The following is an 18,911-nucleotide window of genomic DNA, read 5'->3' as shown; positions in this document are numbered from 1 at the left end:
ATTTTTGCATAACGGTCACTGACTTCCGACTGCCGTCGGGCGGGGGACGGCGTGTTTCCTCCACCCGAGCTGAAGCTGGGGAGAGGCGAGAGCATCCTCTGCCCCGCTGCGAGGCGAAGGGGCTGCCGCAGAGCTGGTGAGAGGGAGACGGGCCGGGAGGGCTGGGAGAAGCTTGGCACAGAAGGAGGAAAAGTTGCTGCCGCCCGCTCCGGCTGGAGGAGGCCAGCTCAGAGCCAAGGAACTTCTGACAGGAGGCGGCAGGGGCGAGAGCGGCCAAGTGGCTGCCTTTCTCCACGGGCCTTCTGCGCGCAGTAATCTCGGCACGCCGAGCCAGACTCCCTTGGGGAGAGGCTGGATGGAGCCTGGTGGAGCTTTTCTCAGCACAGCTCCTTTTACAGGGCTGAAAACGGCCGTGCTGAGGCCAGGCGCCTTCAGGATTTTCCTCCAGCAGCTGCCCCGCTGTGAGAAGGAACAGCAGCCCTCCTGCTAACGTCCATCAGGGCGCTGCTATGGCCGGCCTGCCTGCCTCCAACACACCAAGGGTGTGGTGCTCAACCAGTGCCAGGATTTGCACTGATACAGGAAATGGCTGAGCTCAAGAAAGGAGATGTATTTACTCTCCACTTACTGTACAGCTTTTGCATTCTCTGCCTCGGCTCCCTCTACTTTTTTCAGCTTGCCTGAATAAGCATTAATTCCGTATTCTTCTTCTCTTGTTCAGCAGGTGCTTCTCGGTGAAGAGGAGATAATTCAAAGAGACCAGAGATGCCTTGGCCGAGCAGAAAGAGAGACAAAGGAGCAGTAGCAGGTCTGTGCTGATGTCCTAACTAATTTAGCGTCTCTTACGTGAGGATCTAGGCTACAGTGAAAGTAGACACAGTCATTTTAACCGCCTGTCTCTCAAAGCCACATGTCTTTGATACAGCATTTCCTCTGTAAAAACGGACTGAGCATCCATGTGTGACTGAGACAAGTCTGCTAGACATAAAATAGGGGCAATGGTGTATTCTCAGCACAAGACAGTAAAGAAACGTGACTCATCCGTTTATTAAGAGCTTTCAGATCCTACATGTTAGAGATGGTCAAAGTGTATACCCAGTGTATTGGCAGGAAGATGATGTGGTACCATTTGCAAAACCAAACCAAACCAAATAAATAAAAAATAATAATAATAAAAAAAAACACCTTCCACTTGAGGCAGCACTATCTGATGTTTAAGGCATAAGATGAGAAAATTAGAGAGTTGACTTATCTGTGCCTCATATGCTGAATAGACTCCAGCAAATAACCACTTTCTTGCCTTTTAATCACTTACATTTTTGCTGTTTGGGTTCTGGACACACCGGCATATGGACTCCACTCTGAGCAGGTAGCACAGCAAAGGCTTTATGTAAGGCTTCTGCAGTAAATGAAACAGCTTGCTTTGCTGTTTAATTTTCTTGTTATTCCTCAGACTCACCTAATTCAACTTTGTTGTCTGCAGTTGATTCCTCAGCAATTAATAAAAATTCCAATTACACTTCATACTTAGGCTATGTTTGTGCACACCACACAAAAAATAAATCCTTATTTCAAATGCAGACTAGAAATACTCAGAAACCCTCTGAGTAATGCAACTGTCTTACATGTAAACACCTGGGGTACACCAAAGTTCAGTTGTAGTCAAATACCAGTATGTAAATGCAGCTTGGGTGACTAGAATTATTTCAGCACCAGTCCTTATCAGAAACAAAATGTGTTTTACCAGAATGGTCTTTTTTCTCTTGTTTCTTTTAAGATAAAAAGGAGCCTGATGCTAAAATAGCCAAGACTGAGGAGGAGACTGAGGATAAGGAGGAGGAAGAAAAGCCCACAAAACCTTCAGCTGGGGGTTCCAAGTCAGGATGGAAGAACTGGAAAAAGGCGAAAGAATCTGATTCTGGTGGGGAGGAAAGCAAGATAACGTATTGCCACTGGCTTCTGAAATCGGAGCCGGAGAGCAGGCTCGAGAAGGGAGTGGATGTGAAAGTAAGCACTGACACCCATTCTGGTATTCTGATTTAGCAAAGTCAACAAAGTATAGAAGCAGTTTCACTACTAAACACAGCATTAGAGCCTTAGGATGAAACAATTCAGACTGTTTACACTATCAGCACCATTGGGTCTTCTCCAAAAACTTCTGTCTTCCTGGAAATAGGAGGACATGTCTATGCTCTTCAAGGGTGGCAATCTTGGGGTTTGATATTGTAATAGAAGAAGAAAGCAGGTTGCAGAATGCTTGGGTTTGGTAGCGGGGACAGCATTTATTTCAGGCTCTGCCTTTCCACTAGTGCAGTGCTCCTCCTTTAACACCTGTGGGAACCAAAAAGCTTTTGTGATGCCTGAAGTATAATTGAAAGCACTACTAGGAACAAACGTTTAGGCAAAATATAGACCATAAGGCAACCAAGATCAGACTGCCTCCCGAACTTAACCTGTATTTTCATTCCGTTTTGCAGTTCAGCATTGAAGACTTGAAAGCTCAGCCCAACCAGACAACCTTCTGGGATGGAGTAAGAAACTACCAGGTAAGGAGCAGATGTCAAAGATGGAGTCACTGAAATATCACTGGAAAAAAGTCCTCTCTCCTCACAGATAACTTGTTCCCTTTTTGCTAGAAGTGCTGAAATATTTTTTTTTTATGTAGTCTGCCTGCTTTGACAGCTGTATTCTGTCAGGAGTCAAAACTGCTTAATTCCCTCTGTGTCAAAAGTAGATTCAGGCTGGGTAATATTCTCTCAAATAAACCAGTTTTCCTTTAGCTTAGTCTCTAACAAGTTCAACAGATGATCAGCTTTTATTTCCCTTGACACCTTTGAGCAAGTCAGTACTCAACCAAATACTGTGCCTTGTCAGCGTACAGCTGTCTGTTCCAGGACTCGTGTGCAAAGGAAATCCATGCGCTCTTCCCCTGCCTAATACGATCTGCTCTGCTGCCTGTTTGCTGACAGCTAACTTAAGTCTCTGGCTATTCCCAAATGAGGGTGGCTGAGCTGTTACATTCCCTCATACTTTCTAACCAACAGGATCTTACTCTTTAGCCTTGTTTGTACTTCATTTCACTGCAGTGTAAAACATCCATACAACCCATGCAGCAAAGCTTATCTGAATAGCACTGGAGCACATTCCTCTGTCCTGGTGTTAGGTCTTGTTTCTCACTGTTTATAATGAAAACCTGAGGGCTTCAGACAAATCACTCAGCATATCTTGTTTAAATCTGACAGGCAAGGAATTTCCTGAGAGCCATGAAACTTGGGCAACAGGCCTTCTTCTATCACAGTAACTGCAAAGAGCCCGGTATTGTTGCCATTGTCAAGGTGAGCGCCTCATTCTCCTTCTCTATTTCAGCAACGGGGAAAGGTAATCAGTGGGTTATCAAACAGCTCATTAGTCCGATTTCCGTTTCACATCCAGAGGGGTAAAAGAGAAAAATAATCAAAGCAGCAGATGAGCCTAGGGCATCTGGGCTCCATGTACTTTTCACAGCACAGCTGACTCAGCAAGGCACCTTTCCCAGAGAAATGGAACCAAACGGCTGTTATCCTGCTGTAATTTCAGAGCAATTCCAGATAAGTAAAGCATTGCTCCACACTCAGGGAATCTGATTAATATTTGATTCACTAAATTCTACTGAGCTGAGCCTGCAAGGCAGTAGTATAAAACTTGGGTGCAGAACTTTAAGAGGAGGATTTGTCACAAATACTGTTCCCACATACCCAGTTTTCCTCTGTTCCATGTGCTCCTTCCACTTTACTCTGAAAAGAAGTGATGATGTTTCATTGACATCCATGCTTTTCTGCAGTGCTTCTAGCCAAGGAATGTAAATAAATGAAATGTATCCCACTGTTAGAATGGAATTCAGGGAAAGCAAGGTTGATTTTTGCACCAGTATTATTCCTCTTCTGTCTAATCACAGCTTCCTCAAGGGTATTTTTTACCCTTTGCTGACAACAGTATTTAACTGTCCAGAACTTGTTTCACATTCTTCTCCTGTTCTGCTTCAGATTGTAAAGGAAGCATACCCTGATCACACACAGTTTGATCAGAAGGATCCTCACTATGATTCCTCCAGCAGAAAAGAGAACCCTAAATGGTCCATGGTAATGTAGTAGACTAAATACATTTGTTTCAAGCTCTGTGTGCAATCCCAGTGCCATTAGGAGTCCCTTATTATCCTACTGCATACCTTCTGAAGCTTCTGTTGAGGCCTCCCTCCCTACCTTTTTCTCCCTCAAGAGAAAACCCAATACTGATTGCTTTCTCTACCTTTTCCCCTATCTCTTCCAAAAGGTTGACAAAGTGTTTCTCCCTAAATTTTCATATCTTACTTGTATGGAGGTCAGTTCTCCAACTATTACAGAATTCTGGGTTAGGAAAGAAAAGTCTCTAAGCACCACTCTCAGTCTACAGCGAAGAAAGCTATGGTTTTCAGGCACACTTTGATTTTAGGGCAGTGAGTGTTCACAGGCTGGCTGTAACCCGCATCTTCCTTCTGTGTTGTCTGTGACTACATGCATCTATGTTTCTAGTGCACGGTGCTAAGATTCATGTAAACAACTGGCCTGCCAGAAATATCTGAGTGTTCTTTTTGCTTTGAGCAAGGAAGAGCTTCCATTACCATTATTAGATACTACACATCAGTTATTTGCTTCCGTTTAAAATCCTTATTCCCCCAAAGTTTTAATGTGACACCTGGATGCTATATCCTTCTCCAATCATGCTCCTTTGCTGCCCATCACCTCTCAGGTGGATGTCCAGTTTGTGCGGATGACAAAACGTTTCATCCCGCTTTCTGAAATCAAGAGTCACCACCTGGCACATAAAGCAGATGGAGGGCCCCTGAAGAACATGATGCTCTTCACAAGACAACGTCTTTCCATCCAACCACTGACACAAGGTAAGAGCATTCTCCTTTTCTGGACTCAGTGCCATTCCTTCCGAGAGGCAGCCCTCACCAAAGAACTAGGAAGTTCCTCTTATGACCTTTGTTTTCCTTACCTTTCCAATGCAGAGGAATTTGATTTTGTCTTGAGCCTGGAAGAGGAAAAGCCACATTAAGAAACTGCCAGCAGCACAGCTTCTACCCAGCCCGCTGATGCCTCCTCCTAAACCAGCATAATTCTCAAGTTTACTTGCTCAATCACAGCAACAAGTCTGCACATGATTTGAAGCTTTATGGCCCTTATTCTGACACTGTTATTTTTGCTTATTTTTAAATAAAGCCTTTTAGAATCAATCACAGCTACTCAATGTTTATCAGTGGAAAAAGTCTACTTCTCTCTTGAAAGAAACAGGTACGTCCTCCTTGAGAATGTTTACTACAGGACCTAGTGCAGTTCCATGTACTGCAGAGGGGCATTTTTCTGCAGAAAGAAAAGCTTCTGGCTAGAAGAAATTCTTGACGTGTATACACATCCAACCTGATTGCTGCAAAGCAGCTCACAGTCAACTTCCTGCAGGTACAAAACTTCCCATGCTACTTGAGCATTGACATCAGGTAAAGAGTAGAAAATAAAGCTAGCCTGTTAATTTTCAGGCTACATGGGTCCAGTACAGCTTCCAACAGTGATATGTTTTAAAGAAAGACCATAAAGCCAAAATTCTTAATATCCTTAAAAAAAAAAAAACAAAACCACAGGCCCAAGCCAGGCAATATAAAACATACCAGACAAACTCATGCACAGCATTTGACAGCCAAGGCTGGCTATTTTAATTGGAGAGACAAAAAACCCAAGTTTTAAAATTACAGCCATTGAAAAGACAACGAATTAAGAAACATGTAAACACAGCAGAGGCTTAATTACAAGTTGCACTGCTTGGTTTAGTACTTGCACACTCCCCCCTGCCTGACTCTGCGTAGGAGAGAGGGAATGACCCAAGTAATGAGCAGAACCATCCAGCTCGGGGGGGGGACACAGCAGCTCAGGTAGTGTCTGCCCCTTACCATGCTAATGAAATGCTTTTCTATAGTACCTTGTCCTGGAGTGACATTATGCTTCAACTTCTCGCTCAAGATGCTCAGCACCCCAAACAGAGGGCCTAGTGGGTTACAGGTTGAACGGTCCATTTGGTTTAAGTAAAAGTGGGGACTGTTTCTACATTCTGATTCTGCAGCTAGGGACCTGAGAGAGGGGCACAAAGTAGGGAAAAAAAAACAAACCAAAAAAACCCACAGTCAACCATGTAGGCTTGTGCACCTTTTCCAAGTAATCTGTCCCAAAACAATGAACAGATATCTAACAGAAATCTCCTTACAGCGCATCTTCTTGTCAGACAATTATTTTATATCCTGTACTGATGCTGTCTGGCCAGTAAACAAACCACTCCTGGAATGCAGAGACATCATCCATGGGGTTTCTTTAATACCACATGGCCTACAATCAAAAGGAATATGTAAGGAAAGAAAATTCTAGGTGGGATGTGAGTTGAGGGAAAGCAGAGGGTGGTTAGGGTGCTGCTGTGCTCAGCTTAGCCATAGAAAGGTGGTCTGCTATCCCCAGGGGCTCCCAGTGGGAGCTTCATTTGTCTCTAAAAGATTGTGTATTGCCACAGCACAGGTGATTTCCCTCTTCATAGAGGAGGAGTAGAATAAATGAGTGTCAAAGCAATATCCAGATTCCTTTTTCAAGTGAGACCTGCAGTGGGTTACCACCCCTTGCCCTGACAAAATAACATAGTTGTCTAAAGTAAGCTTTTGCTTCAGTCTTAGGAAGACACGGCTCCAGCCCACAGTACAGACTTCTCATGTAAGGTGCAAGCCAAATCTTCATGATTACAGAGCAGAAACATGGTGTGACACGAGCACTCAGCAGAGATGAGATCATTAGTGTCCTCTACAACAGAGCAGGACTGCCCAGCTCTACTAAAAACCACAACCTTACACGTGGTGAGTAAAAGATAACTTACTTTGGCAAGCAGAAACACACATTTATCACTGAAATACAGTAGCTGTCTTATTACATAAAAAGCTCCCCTTCCCACCCAGACCCCATTCCCTCCACCAGCACCCTTCCACTGAACAAAGCAGAAGATGCTTGCATTTCCCAGCTGCAAGAAAACTTCTAGCTGCAGCTGTAGGACAGAGGCAGAGGAGGTTCATTCCAGAGTCAAAAGGAAGCTGGACAAAACCATAGTGAGCCACAAACTCGCAGGGAAATTCAGACAATTCCCACTTGATGGAGCTCATATCCCAGCATTTAGTGCAGCCTTGTATCTCCATCTGGTAGGAGGTCTAACCACCTGCTTCTTTGAAGGGCATCTAACCAGGATGGATATTCTCCAAACTCAGTCAATCAAATCTACAAAGCCACATCTAATTTTTAAGGGAGGAGTGAGTCCCTCCTGGGAATGTTCTCATGATTCGACTTAGCTGAAGACTAAAAGCAGCTTATTTTAGAATTTAAAAAAAAAAAAAAAATGGGTTCAGGTTCTCAGTTCATGGCATACCCTCAGACCTCACTGGTGACTTCAGCTCAGGCCTCTAGAACATTTCTCTGGAAGTGAAAAACTCTTACCATCCTTCCAGTTGCTGCCTGGCTTCATCTATCAGCATGCACCAGCCACGAGCTCCTTAAACAACTGCAACCACTTTCTGACATTACTAATCCTCATCCTACAGGCATGAGGGAGCAAATAAAAAAAAATACACACATTTCTATACTGTTCTCTGTCGTACTACAAAGCCTGCTCCATCACAAGGACACAAGACATGAGCAGGGCAGTATGTGCAGTGCAAACCCACTCCCACAGAGCCCCCATTCACTTCTCACATTCCAATGCCGCTCTCCAGACCTCTCGAGGCTGGTCTGCCCCTGCTCTGCAGCAGCAACTGGGACCTGGAAGACTGCAGCAACCAGAGACTGAATCTCAGGGACACTCAAGCAGGGACAGCACTTGGAAGGTACTGCTCTCAGCCAAGAGCCTTCCTGCCCCCACTTTTGACTGCCCAGCAGCACTCCTTGCTCCCTCCTGACCCTCACCCAGCCTGTGCCACATCCTACTGCCTTTGCATGCCTCACTCCCTCCTACCAACCACCACAGCTCCCCCTTGACACAGCCTGGCAGTCAGGAGCTCCTGCAGCAAGGACACAAAAGCTCTCATGCTGCCTGTGCTCCACCAGCAAGGCGACTGTGTAGCAGAGCAGCCCAGGGCTGACTCGACTCCGTTATATAATTGCTTGTGACAAAGAATCCACCAGCAGCACGAAGAGGAAGGGGAGGCAGCAAGGCGATAACGTGAAGCAGCTTCAAGCAGGCCGCACCTCATCCTCTGACTCCCTCCTCTACCTTCCAGCTAAACATCGTGTCATTTTCCCTCGTGAAGATTTCAGAAAGGCAAGAAAAACATCCATCCCACACAGCCCCCAAGCAACCTCCATACCACTGAGAAGAAGCAGCAGATTTGGCCTTCACTTGCTCTCTCCCTCCCCGCTGCCGCACTGAAAGGGTCTCGGGGCCAAGAGGAGATCAGGCAGCTCCGCAGCCTCCAGACACATTTCTCAAAGCAGCCGACCCCAGAGGAATGTAGATGACTGGGAAGCACCGAGGTACCTTCAACTCCACACCACCAGTGCTCCAGCTTGCCTTGCCCTCCCATCCCCTTCGCACCCTACTAGTCCTCTGAAGAAAGGAATTAAGTCAAAAACGGATATTTTTTTTCATGAAGTCTCTGAAGTGTTTCTTCTTCCTCCACGCTGCTGTCCCCACTGGCTCCACAGCAGCCTTCCTCTGTGTGGCCTCTCACTGCCGGCCGTTGTTCTCTGCAGGCTGGCTGGGGGTCTTGGCCTCCGTGTGGGAGGACGTCCCCTCAAACCGCTGGGAGGCGATGGCAGCTTGATGGGACATGCTCTTCCTCACTATGTCTCCTTTCCGCCACAGCACCACCTCCTGCAGCAACACATCCAGCAGGGCTCGTCAGGGCTTGTGAGGTCTGCTCCCGGCCCCACCCGGCCCCAAACGCTGAACCAAGCTGCCGAGCACAGCTTGCACCCAGAGAGAACTTGCCCACACTGGCATGTTTCACCCTCAGCTGCACACCAGGCTACTCGCCGTGGTAAGGAGAGGCCTTGCAAGGCAGCCTTCCCGACAGTTTGGGTAGAGCACTCCTCCCCAGGATGTGAGCACACAGGCAAACCCACTTGATACCTGCAGCAGCTGTTCTATTGCTGTTTGCAACCACGTCAGAATCAATAAGGTGAACCACAGAAGCTCCAACGCAGGGCAACAGAGTGGGAAAGTACCACTCCATGCACCACTCCCAGCACCATTCCCATCTGACCTGCTCACACCATCTCTTCTAGACCCTCTTTGCACACTCTAAGAGGCCTAGTAAGGGTATTCCATTAAAGATAATCAATTAAAGGATATTCATTTAAAGAATGTGATTCTCCCCCAGGGGAATCCAGCAGGCCCTTATCACGCAGTATTCCAAGTGGCAGCCTACAGGCCCAAGACCTGACAGCTCGGTTTCTCACCTGCTGTTTAAAGTAGCGCCTCTCCTCCTCATCGATCAGCACCAGGTTGAGGTAATAACGCACTGAGAACTTCTTATTGATGTCCCTCATCGTTGGAGTCAGCTCATAGCCAGCCAGAAAGAGTCGGATGGGAATGGACTCCCCTGCAAAGAGCAGAAAAGCATCAGCACAGGCAGAATGTGAACCTGGAGATACAAACTAGGAGAGCATCAGCAAAACAATTTTACTAGGGCACATCTGTATTTGTGACAGTTTCCACAAGCGGACTAAGTAAAACAAAGTAAAACAAGACAAAGTAAAAGACCTTAAGTCCCTTCAAAAAGCCATCAGCATGTATGGTCCATAGCCAGATCCTGCCCTTGCTGATAGCTATCCCATCTCCACTTTAACAGCATGAGACTCATTTGTGACCTGCATTGCAGGAAAAAAAAGAAAACAACAAAGTGACATTTTCTCTGGCAGGTAACTCTGCTAGGCAGTGGAACTGGAAAACAAGTGGCACAGGAGGCTGGCACAGAGCTAGAACATTCTCTTTCTGCTCCGAGTTAAAGCAATGCCAACTGATGGCCCAAGCCAACAGTGAATTTACATCCATTCCTGGTTCTGCCACTCCTTCATCAAAAGGAGGAAGTAAAATCTCTGCAACTTATCATGCCTCTATTTCCCCATCATACCAGAGAAGGAAGGGGGTCATATTTAATCACCTACATAAACTACCATGAGCTCACCAGTGAAATAGGATGCATGTTATCAATGACCACATAGATTCAACTGAAGATACTGTAGGATTCAGATTCCCACCCCACTGGATTTCAGGAGAGGAATTTTGACGGGTTCATTTGCCATCTCACCTCTCACAGGTGCCCCGTCCATGATCTCATATTTAGCTATTGTGTCATTCTCATGATACACGTTGGGTCCAGTCCCTGTTGTTTCTCTCTTGATGATATCTATCTCCATGTGTTTGATCTTGATCCGCACTAGCAGGAAGTAGATCTTGCCGACAATCACATCTTTTAAATGATACCTGGCAGGTGAAGGAAGAAAGCACCGCAGTCAAACATTGCGCAGCAGACCAGGATACAGACCAAAGAGCAGGAGCTCACTTGTCAGGCACTTTGCTCTTATGCTCAGCCCCAGCTGTAAATCTCAGGTGATGGATCTACCACCTGCACTAGGCTGCTCTAAGCAGCACCTCAGCTTTCATCCTCCCAGCCCTTGGAAATTGGCAAGAACATTCAGCATGATCAGATAACTAAAAACAGAATTTCAGTCTGTGATAGCAAACCCCCCAAAAGCAATCTTTTAGGTCAATTAAAACTAACCCAAATGTTAAATTGCAGGGAGATTTGCCAGCATCAGCTGGGAAGGATGCATTAAAAGTAGTTTAAAAGTGTCAGTTCCTGCTTCTGTGCCTGAATTATGGTCCCACTGCAGCTGTACTGTCTGGCAAAAAGCAATGTTATACTTTGAAGACACTTGAAAATACTGATCTCACTAAGGATACAGAAAATGGGAAGTTACTGCAATGGTCTCATGCTATGCACTGTGCCACAGCCATCGTGTCCCACTCCTTGGTGCAGAGAGCACATCTACAGGCAAGGAGAGGAACCCAGAGACCCTCCACTAGGACCAGTTACTGCGCTTCAGTGATCTGCCAGCCCTGCTGGAAGGCAAGAAGAAAATCATTTGAGGAGCACAAGCAGGGCACGTGCTTCAGGCCACCAAAGGAAGCTGTCCTTTGGAGATGATTCCCCACAGCCACTGGCTGCTCTTGAGCCACTTACTTGGACTTGTTGTACTCGAACTCGATGTGCAGGCAGTCCTCAATCCCCACCTCCATCTTAATTGAGGAATTGAGCTCCGGGTAGGTGCTCAGAGTGTGCACGACTATGTCCATCTCCTTCACCACATCGTTCAGTCTGCGGCTGACGGTCGCCCGGAGGAAATACCTGCAAGGGAAGTCTCCCTCTATTAGTGGTGCACAGGGAGGGTCACAGGGCTGAATGGATTGCACTGGGCTATTCAAGCCGGCTTCTGAGCAGCCAACACCCCATGTTGGCAAAGACAGAAGGGAATTTTCAAACAGAAAAACAGATTCTTCTAAGACTTCTCTAAATATTCATGCATTTGTAAGCCTGTGTTACCTAAGCATCATTTGGGGGATGTCAAGTCAACTGGAGTGCCGAGATGTGAAATACAGCTTGCAACATATGAACAAGATACAAGCTAGGCATCTGTTTGCATATAAAGCACAATTAAAGTCAACAAGACTGATTGCAAGACGGTGAAAATGTCCCTGTTGGGGACTAAAGCAAACAATTTCTTTTGTTTTTTTGAATTATCAAGTAAATTGAAAAGCATTTGGTAGATTCAGAAGGGGATGATTTCTTACTTAAATGGGGCAAAACAAGAAAACAAGTTCCTTAGAGCCTGATGCAAGCTTATAAAAGCACAGCCCTCAAACACAGTCTTTTACAATTCAGCCCACCAAATTTCATTTGAGTTGCATTACATACTTGCAAATATGTTTGGGGAGAGAGGCTGCACTCCAGTATCCTCACGGTAAGCATCAGTAGCTGCACACTGCACAGAACCAGGAACTGGGGTCAGCAAAGAGGAGACTCACCGTAACTTCACGTTCTGCCCCGTGTAGGACTCGTAAGGTTTTTCCACATGTGTGAATTCAAAGTCGAATGTCTGCGATTGAGTGAATTCACCAGGACGGGCCAGGTCCTTCACCAGAGACACAAACTCATGGTGGTTTCCTCGGTCATAGTAGAGTTCTAGGAAGAGGCAAGCCCACGTTAAGCAGTGATGCTCAATCACATGTGACACGGAGGAAATGCAAGAGATTTCACAGCTACAAGCAACTCTCCTGTCCAAATCAGTAATTCCTTTACCACCATTCAGAGAACCTGCCAGGGGAGCCTGTGGCTGCCACATACCACACGTGTTCACTGCTCTTCATCTAAGCCAGATGTGGGCCAGAACTTGGGCACGTGCCATCACAGTGGCTGGGACAGCAAGCCTGTGGCAGGTCCAAGGCCAGTAGAGAGCCAGGAAAAGCAAGCTGCTGGTTAAGGATAAATAGTTATTTGCTCACTCTAGCAGTCAGCAGTTACACATATTAATGGATGCCTGAACTGACTGCAGTTCTTCATAAGCTGATGTCAAAGTCTGGTACAAGAAAGGGGTTATTTTGTAATAGCCCAGGCTCCGGCTGTATTTTCTTGATCTATTCCTAACCCTTCCCCAGCTCCAGAAATGATGAAAGATCCCTTAAACAGGAGGGAAGAGGTCTACATGGCCTCACCTACTACAATAAATCAGGACATCAGCTTTCATTAGGGTGATGTGGGTCATCTATAATCGATATTAATAATGTCCAGACTGTTTGAGGAGCCATACAACCCCCTCTAGCCATTTTCTACATGGCTGTATATTCCAGACCAAAGCCATTGGCACTATAATAAGAAAAAAGAAAAAAACACTACTGCATGTTTAGAACAGCCAACAGTGACAGAGCAAAAATGCAGGGCTAAGAGGCTTCCAGCTGTCCTGCTAATTCTTTGACAACAAAGAATTTGAGCGGCCTTGACTCATACTGAGGAAAATAACAGTGGAGATCCTCACTGCCTCTGCACTAAGCAGTGCTCCGTGCCTGACACCCAAGTGTGTGTATCCATCAGCCCCTAGATAACACGTGAACAGCCATGCAAACATCGATGAGGGAGGAGGGTTCACCTGTGGAAGCACTGTTCAAACCAGCTCAAGTGACTAATGTGGTCACACTGCTTCAGTTTTCCCCACAACCTTCCCACGTCTGCAGGAACCGACTTACAGGCTCCACATTTAATGCAAGCGATTCTCTCTGCGCTTCCACAAAGTTTTCTCTCGTATGCCAAAGCAGCACAAACTTAAACTCTGCAATTTGCAGTCAGAGCTCTGTGCTACACATAACCATCAATGAAATCTGCCCTTCCCAGCCCTGTGCGTGAGCTATGTGACTACAAGACACCCACACAGTCCTTCAGAAAGGTAAAGCCTTAGCCAATCTGATACGTTTAGATGAGAAAGCAAAAACCTAAGTCGTCAGACAATTGTAAAAGCACAAGTTCACTGTCAGCACTGAACCACGCAGGGGAGGCTTTTGAGAGGTACTACGAGAGTTCAGGAGCGGCAGTGAGACTCATTTCTCTGCTCCTTGAGGTGCACAATGAGATTTCTGCTTTTAAGTAATGTCTGGTTCTTGTAGCCCCTTGCTCATCTTATCTCTATAATGGAAATACTGGCACGAGACCACCTCTCACACAGAGCATGAGCCACCGAGCCCTTTAGGCTGGGCAGCCAGGTGACATAAGGAAGCCAACGCTCCCTGCACCGAATGTGTCCACTGGGAGGAGAGCGCTTGTTGATGTGACAGGGAGAACACATGCCACATAATAGCAGGAATATATCATCTTCCCACACAATGCAGAAGGCAACCATCAAATTTAAAGCAAGGGGAGGCAAATGTCAGTGCGCTGAGTTCTCTGCTACCTTGGAAGGGCAGAGATTGGCACTTCTCAGCTTTGAGGAAAAAGATTGGTGTTTCCCACCTTTTAGAAGGCATTAACAATTCAAACAGGTAGAAGCTGTAATTTCAGCTTTTCGGAGCTGTAAGGTTTCCAGATTTAAAAAGCACCCTGCCAACACTTGGGTGGCATGCTCAGGACATGGAAACTGCAGGTGAAGGGAAATTGTAAGCGGTTTCTGTGCTCCCAGGAGGCCGCACAAGGCTCTGTATTCACACTCTGGACTCTGGCACCCAGAAGCAAAGAGCTGCTTTCGCTGTGACACATTGCCTGTTTATGTCTCGGTCTCTTTGCCTGTTAAATTGTCTTCTATACATACTGACCTTGTGGCAGTGGGAAGTTGGAACATAAAGCAAGCTGGTTTGAGAATGGAAAGCGTTAAGGAAGTGCCATCAGCAACCCAAACTTCCGTGCTGTGGCAAAGCAGCATGATGGGTAAATACAAAGGACACAGCAGCTCCTCACGCACACTGTAGGACAGCACGTAAGAATTAAAGCAGTTGTTCAAAATATATAGGGCTCAAAAGTCTTCTGAAAGGGGTAACCAGCAGCAGGCAAGGCAGCACAGAGAAGACTCGGTGGAGCAGGGAGTCTGTGCTTAATTTCCACTGAGGATCACAATCAAACAGGAAGCCACAAGCCGGCTCCTGATCAACAGGCTCACTTGTGCTCCGCTATTTACAGGCTCTCTGGGGCTGTCCTCTCCTTTCTCTCCAAACGGGGAATGTTATGCAAAAGTGGGGCCAGGAAAAAAATGAAACAAATATCAGAGCTAGGTGGGAAAGATGTCTAGTGCCCTTTCCTATGCTGCATGATTTACAAGTCAAAGGCTGCATGCGTACAGCTTGTGTAGTCCAGAGGGCCCCAGATGAGAGTATCGCACACACTCAGCTCATTTAACACGTAAGCAGAGAACAGCCACATCATGAGCAACACCTTAACTTATTTTGGCCTGTGGGTCTCGGACACATCCATGAAATGCTGACATCTCCACTCTGCTCAAAGGGTGGGTGTGGCAGCTACCTTTCCTCTAAGAGGGCAGGAAGCACTTCGATCTGTGTCAATTACACACACAGATAACCACACGTTTCACCTGAATGTGCCAGGATGGGTGGTCAGCCATGCAAAGAAAATCAGAGCAGAAGATGGAACCAGCGGAGCAGAGCCCGTAGGCTTCAAGAAAGCTCATCGACATGAGTAAGGCGCGTTGTGGGCAACCGTGTGGCGGCTGATGTGAAATCTACGTGCAAAAAACGCCCGATTTGCCTTCCTCCGGCCTGCTGCTACTGAATGCAGGCCTAACAAGATCAATAGCCCCAGCATAAAGGCAAAGAGACATCTCGTAGTGCATTGATAAGGAGCTGCGAATTCAGGCACCCCGCTGAATGCCGCCTCACTGCTGCCGTTGCTAGGATCTCCAGGCTAAGACGTGAACCCGCAGGATGGAGCCCAAGTTTTCTGCTGCCTCAGAGTACGTGTGTTTTAGAGATAAGGCAGTGCCTGAGCAGAGGCAAGAAAATAGGACAAGAGAAGCATGACCTGGAAAAAAACCAAACCCTGCTCACCGATCTGCCCGATGAACTCCACCTTGATGCCCTGGTGCTCCAGCCGCTTGTTGGGGTGCTTGAGGGTGAGGATGACCCTCCCGGCCACGGTCTCCCCATCGTAGAAGAGGAAATATTTCTCCTTCTTGCCCTCCTCTGTCTTGTGCTCCACTCGCCGCCGGCTCTCGCCATCGCTCAGCACCAGCTCCAGCTCGGCGCTCTGCCCGAACCCGAAGAAGCTCATGGTCCTGGTCCCGCCGGGGGCGGCCGGCCCCGGGGCAGCGGCCGGGCCGCGATCGTTGCTCCGGGAGGCACCGCGGGCAGGGCCCTGTTGGGGTCAGCGGGGGCTCGGCGGGGACAGCGGGGGGAAAAGGGGCAGCAGAGAGACGGGGGGCACCGACGGGACGGGGGCGGCCGCAATGCGGCAGGGGACGGGGACCGGGACCGGGATGGGATTGGGATCGGGACTGGGGTCGCAATGGGGATGGGGAAGGGGCCTGGGGACCGGGATCGGGAGGGAGATGGGGAGCGGGAGGGGGACAGGGATCGGGACCGGGATGGGGAATGGGACGGGGATCGGGACCGGGATGGGGTTCCGGGGGGGATCAGGACCGGGAGCAGGATCGGGACCGGGAGCAGGGCCGGGATGGGGACGGGGACCCGGATCGGGACCGGGATCGGGATCGGGACCGGATCAGGACCAGGACCGGTTCAGGACCGGGATCCGGATCCGGATCGGGATCGAGACCGGGTCGGGACCGGGACCGGGATCAGGACCGGGATCCGGATCAGGACCGGGATCCGGATCAGGACCGGGCCGGGATCAGGAGCAGGACCGGGATGAGGATCCGGATCAGGACCGGGATCCAGACGCGGACCGGAGCCGCCCGCTCTCCCTCTCCGCCCTCCCCCTGCCCACACGCCGCCGCCGCCGCTGCCGCTGTCCCGGGCCGGTCCCCGCACCGCGCATGCGCCCCCGAGCCCCGGGGCCCGTCCCAGCGATGCTCCGCCCTCCGGCCCCGCCCCTCCTCGCCGCGCAGCCTCCGCCCCGCCCCTCCCCGCTTTCCCTTCCGGGATGCCGCCCGCCGATTGGCTGCGGGCCCTGGGGCCGCTTGCGATTGGGCGCTTCGAAGGCGCCGGGCGGCGGCAACAAAAATGGCGGCGGCGGCCGAGGAGGAGGCGGCGCGAGCCCTGACGGCGTGGCGGCTGAGGGAGCTGCCCGGCGGTGAGGGCGGAGAGCGGGGCGTCGGGCGCTGCAGTCGCCCCGGGTGTGTCTGCGTCGGGCCGGGGTCGCCCCGGTTGTGTTTTAACGCATGTTTGTCCGTTCCTGCAAACCCGTTTTGAGAGAAATTCGGGCAAAAAAATAAAAGAATTGGTTCGTGTGTCCCCTGTGTGCGTGTCGGGGGGGGGGGGGGTGGGGCTGCCCCGGCGCTATTTCAGTGTGTATGCTCCTGGTGTGGGTGGCTGGGGTGCTTTGGGTCTGCCCCATCCCTACTTTAACGTATATTCACACACCCCCTTTTTGGAGAAATCCACAAAGTAACGTAAAGAACTGCTTTGTGTGCCCCCTGCAAGTGTGTCTGGGCGAGCTGGTGTCTTCCTCATCTCTATTTTAACGTACATCCACATGTGTGTGCCCCCTGTATGCATATCTGGGGTACTTTGGGTCTGCCCCATCTCTGTTTTAATGTGCATTCCCGCTACACGCAACCCCTTGTTTAGGCAAATCCACAGAATAATTTAAAGAGTTGCTTCCTGACATCTGCCTAAATGCACCCAAAATGTCTTAACCCCCTTCACCTTAGGTATGGGCATCGGGGTGGTTGGGGCACAAACGCACCTGCTTCAGTCTCCTTATGTCCTAAACCCTCAGTGATCCTCTCTGAGGACTTCCTGCTCTAATTGTTGGATTCCGCATTTATTTTGAAGTCTTATTTAGAATGCAGTGCGTTTGTTTAAGAAACTTCACATCTGTTTTCATTTTTTCATTTCTTGTAGTCTGGGTGAACACGGTCTGGGACCTAGATTTCACAGAGACCGAACCTCTGGACCCCAAGATAGAAAGGGAGATCACAGGAGATGGGTTGAACGCTTTCACCTGGCTTTACCGGGCTCTCTCTCCATTCACCGTCGTGGACAATGAGAACAGACAGGTAAGGCTGATCACACCGGGCTGCGTACTGCCCAGCAGAGAAAAATACACGTGTGTATGTGTGTTTGGTTGCAGTAGCAACTGTTAACATGTTAAGGGTAACTGTGAAGGAAATGTCTAGGCACAGTATAGCTCACAAGAATTTTTAGAGCATGGCATGAGAAAGCACTTTGTGCATGATTTATCTGAATTTCTTGTATTCTATGTGTACGTTCTGACATGGAAAGAAATCTCTGAGCAGTTCGGTTATTTCAGGGAGTTTTATTTTGTCAACCATTTTTTTAAGTAATCTGTTTAGTGAATAAATGTTTGTCTTGCAGTCAGTTTTGCAGCTCTTGATAACCATTTTATCTAAGGTCTTTCTTGAGTGGGTTTTTATTGCTGGCTTTCTTACTGCTGTTCTTGTATTTTGCCTTAGAGTATCTGGGCCTTGTTTGCTGAAAACAACCTCTCGCATAACGCTCTTGTGGCTGTGTTGTACCACTTTGTCCAAGCGGGCCTGGATAAAAGAGCTAACGCGCAGCAGAGGGTTTATGCTCTTCATGCAGCTGGGTTGTACTTCTTATTGCTCGAAATCCCAGGTGAGTGAAGGGATGTGCCTCCTTATTGTTGGATAAAACGTGATTCCTTGTTGGAAGGGGGCAGTCGGGTAGCGATACCACTGGAGAATGTCATTGCTGATTGTAGGACCTGATACCAACAGGTTTTGTTCAAACAATTCTTTTTCTTCTCCTACTGATCTTTCTTAGGTTCCGAGGACAATGCTTCCGTCCTTGCCATCTCCTTCATGTAAAAGCAAAGGGAGAGATGGCCAGGTGATTTGCTGCTTTTTATGTATTTTGTCCAGAAGGTGGCTCATGTTTTCTTTTCTGGGCAGGTAGCATAGCTAGCCAGGTGTTCCACGTGGTGATGTTTGATAAATGTCTTCAAACCCTGAGAAAAAGCTGGCCTCAAGAACCAAACCTGATGAGGAAAAGAAAGAAGACACATGCTCAAAGCCCGCAGACCAATGCAAGAAGAAATAGAAAGAAAGGAAAGCCAAGCAGGAATAGGAACTCCAATGTAAGATGTTTGTGTAGTCTCTTTCGATAAAAGTCTCTATTAATGAGCAAATTGTTGGCAAGCTATTTAAGTTCTAGGTCAGTGT

General features: G+C 48.1%; 3 protein-coding genes across 5 annotated transcripts in view; 2 read left to right on the top strand and 1 right to left on the bottom strand.

Moving 5' to 3' along the window:
- Nucleotides 1–4: 4 nt before the first annotated feature.
- Nucleotides 5–5,254, top strand: THYN1 (thymocyte nuclear protein 1). 2 transcript variants are annotated; one of them, XM_035346364.1, is made up of 8 exons: nucleotides 5–136; nucleotides 722–808; nucleotides 1,778–2,007; nucleotides 2,478–2,546; nucleotides 3,243–3,335; nucleotides 4,023–4,118; nucleotides 4,765–4,915; nucleotides 5,030–5,254. In XM_035346364.1, exons 2-8 carry the CDS (start codon nucleotides 766–768, stop codon nucleotides 5,074–5,076), a joined length of 729 nt encoding a protein of 242 aa, XP_035202255.1. In that variant the 5' UTR covers nucleotides 5–136; nucleotides 722–765; the 3' UTR covers nucleotides 5,077–5,254. The 2 variants fall into 2 exon arrangements, with proteins under 2 accessions (XP_035202255.1, XP_035202257.1); XM_035346366.1 differs by having other exon boundaries at nucleotides 13–136; nucleotides 725–808.
- A 441-nt stretch (nucleotides 5,255–5,695) lies between these two features.
- On the bottom strand, nucleotides 5,696–15,932 carry VPS26B (VPS26, retromer complex component B). The gene is made up of 6 exons (XM_035346363.1): nucleotides 15,634–15,932; nucleotides 12,121–12,277; nucleotides 11,279–11,443; nucleotides 10,343–10,518; nucleotides 9,492–9,634; nucleotides 5,696–8,904 (listed from the first exon to the last, which is right to left on the bottom strand). The coding sequence occupies exons 1-6, from the start codon at nucleotides 15,854–15,856 to the stop codon at nucleotides 8,758–8,760; spliced, it is 1,011 nt and encodes a 336-aa protein (XP_035202254.1). The 5' UTR covers nucleotides 15,857–15,932; the 3' UTR covers nucleotides 5,696–8,757.
- Nucleotides 15,933–16,692: 760 nt separating this feature from the next.
- NCAPD3 (non-SMC condensin II complex subunit D3) overlaps nucleotides 16,693–18,911 on the top strand; it is a 28,595-nt gene continuing 26,376 nt past the window's right edge. The window contains exons 1-4 of one of the 2 annotated variants that reach the window (XM_035346002.1): nucleotides 16,693–16,837; nucleotides 17,611–17,765; nucleotides 18,183–18,345; nucleotides 18,642–18,826. In XM_035346002.1, coding sequence (XP_035201893.1) covers nucleotides 16,768–16,837; nucleotides 17,611–17,765; nucleotides 18,183–18,345; nucleotides 18,642–18,826 — 573 coding nt within the window. In that variant the 5' untranslated portion in view covers nucleotides 16,693–16,767. Of the gene's footprint in view, nucleotides 16,838–17,610; nucleotides 17,766–18,182; nucleotides 18,346–18,641; nucleotides 18,827–18,886; nucleotides 18,904–18,911 lie in introns of those variants that run through there. The other variant, XM_035346003.1, reaches the window with a different exon arrangement.

This window comes from Oxyura jamaicensis, chromosome 24 (assembly GCF_011077185.1).
Source record: "Oxyura jamaicensis isolate SHBP4307 breed ruddy duck chromosome 24, BPBGC_Ojam_1.0, whole genome shotgun sequence".
NCBI classification, from domain to species: domain Eukaryota; kingdom Metazoa; phylum Chordata; class Aves; order Anseriformes; family Anatidae; genus Oxyura; species Oxyura jamaicensis.
The sequence above is the reverse complement of the archived record's forward strand: the minus strand, read 5'-3'. Positions and strand labels throughout refer to the sequence as shown.

What these genes read in the sequence shown, in the direction of transcription:
- THYN1 (XM_035346364.1), top strand. Translation starts at nt 766, where the DNA reads ATGCCTTGGCCGAGCAGAAAGAGAGACAAAGGAGCAGTAGCAG. An exon ending in AGAAGGGAGTGGATGTGAAA is followed by an intron (nt 2,008 to 2,477) that starts GTAAGCACTGAC and finishes TCCGTTTTGCAG; the next exon opens with TTCAGCATTGAAGACTTGAA. An exon ending in AGAACCCTAAATGGTCCATG is followed by an intron (nt 4,119 to 4,764) that starts GTAATGTAGTAG and finishes ATCACCTCTCAG; the next exon opens with GTGGATGTCCAGTTTGTGCG.
- VPS26B (XM_035346363.1), bottom strand. Translation starts at nt 15,856, where the DNA reads ATGAGCTTCTTCGGGTTCGGGCAGAGCGCCGAGCTGGAGCTGGTGCTG. An exon ending in GGAGTTCATCGGGCAGATCG is followed by an intron (nt 12,278 to 15,633) that starts GTGAGCAGGGTT and finishes GCCTCTTCCTAG; the next exon opens with AACTCTACTATGACCGAGGA. An exon ending in GGCGCTACTTTAAACAGCAG is followed by an intron (nt 8,905 to 9,491) that starts GTGAGAAACCGA and finishes GTGTTGCTGCAG; the next exon opens with GAGGTGGTGCTGTGGCGGAA.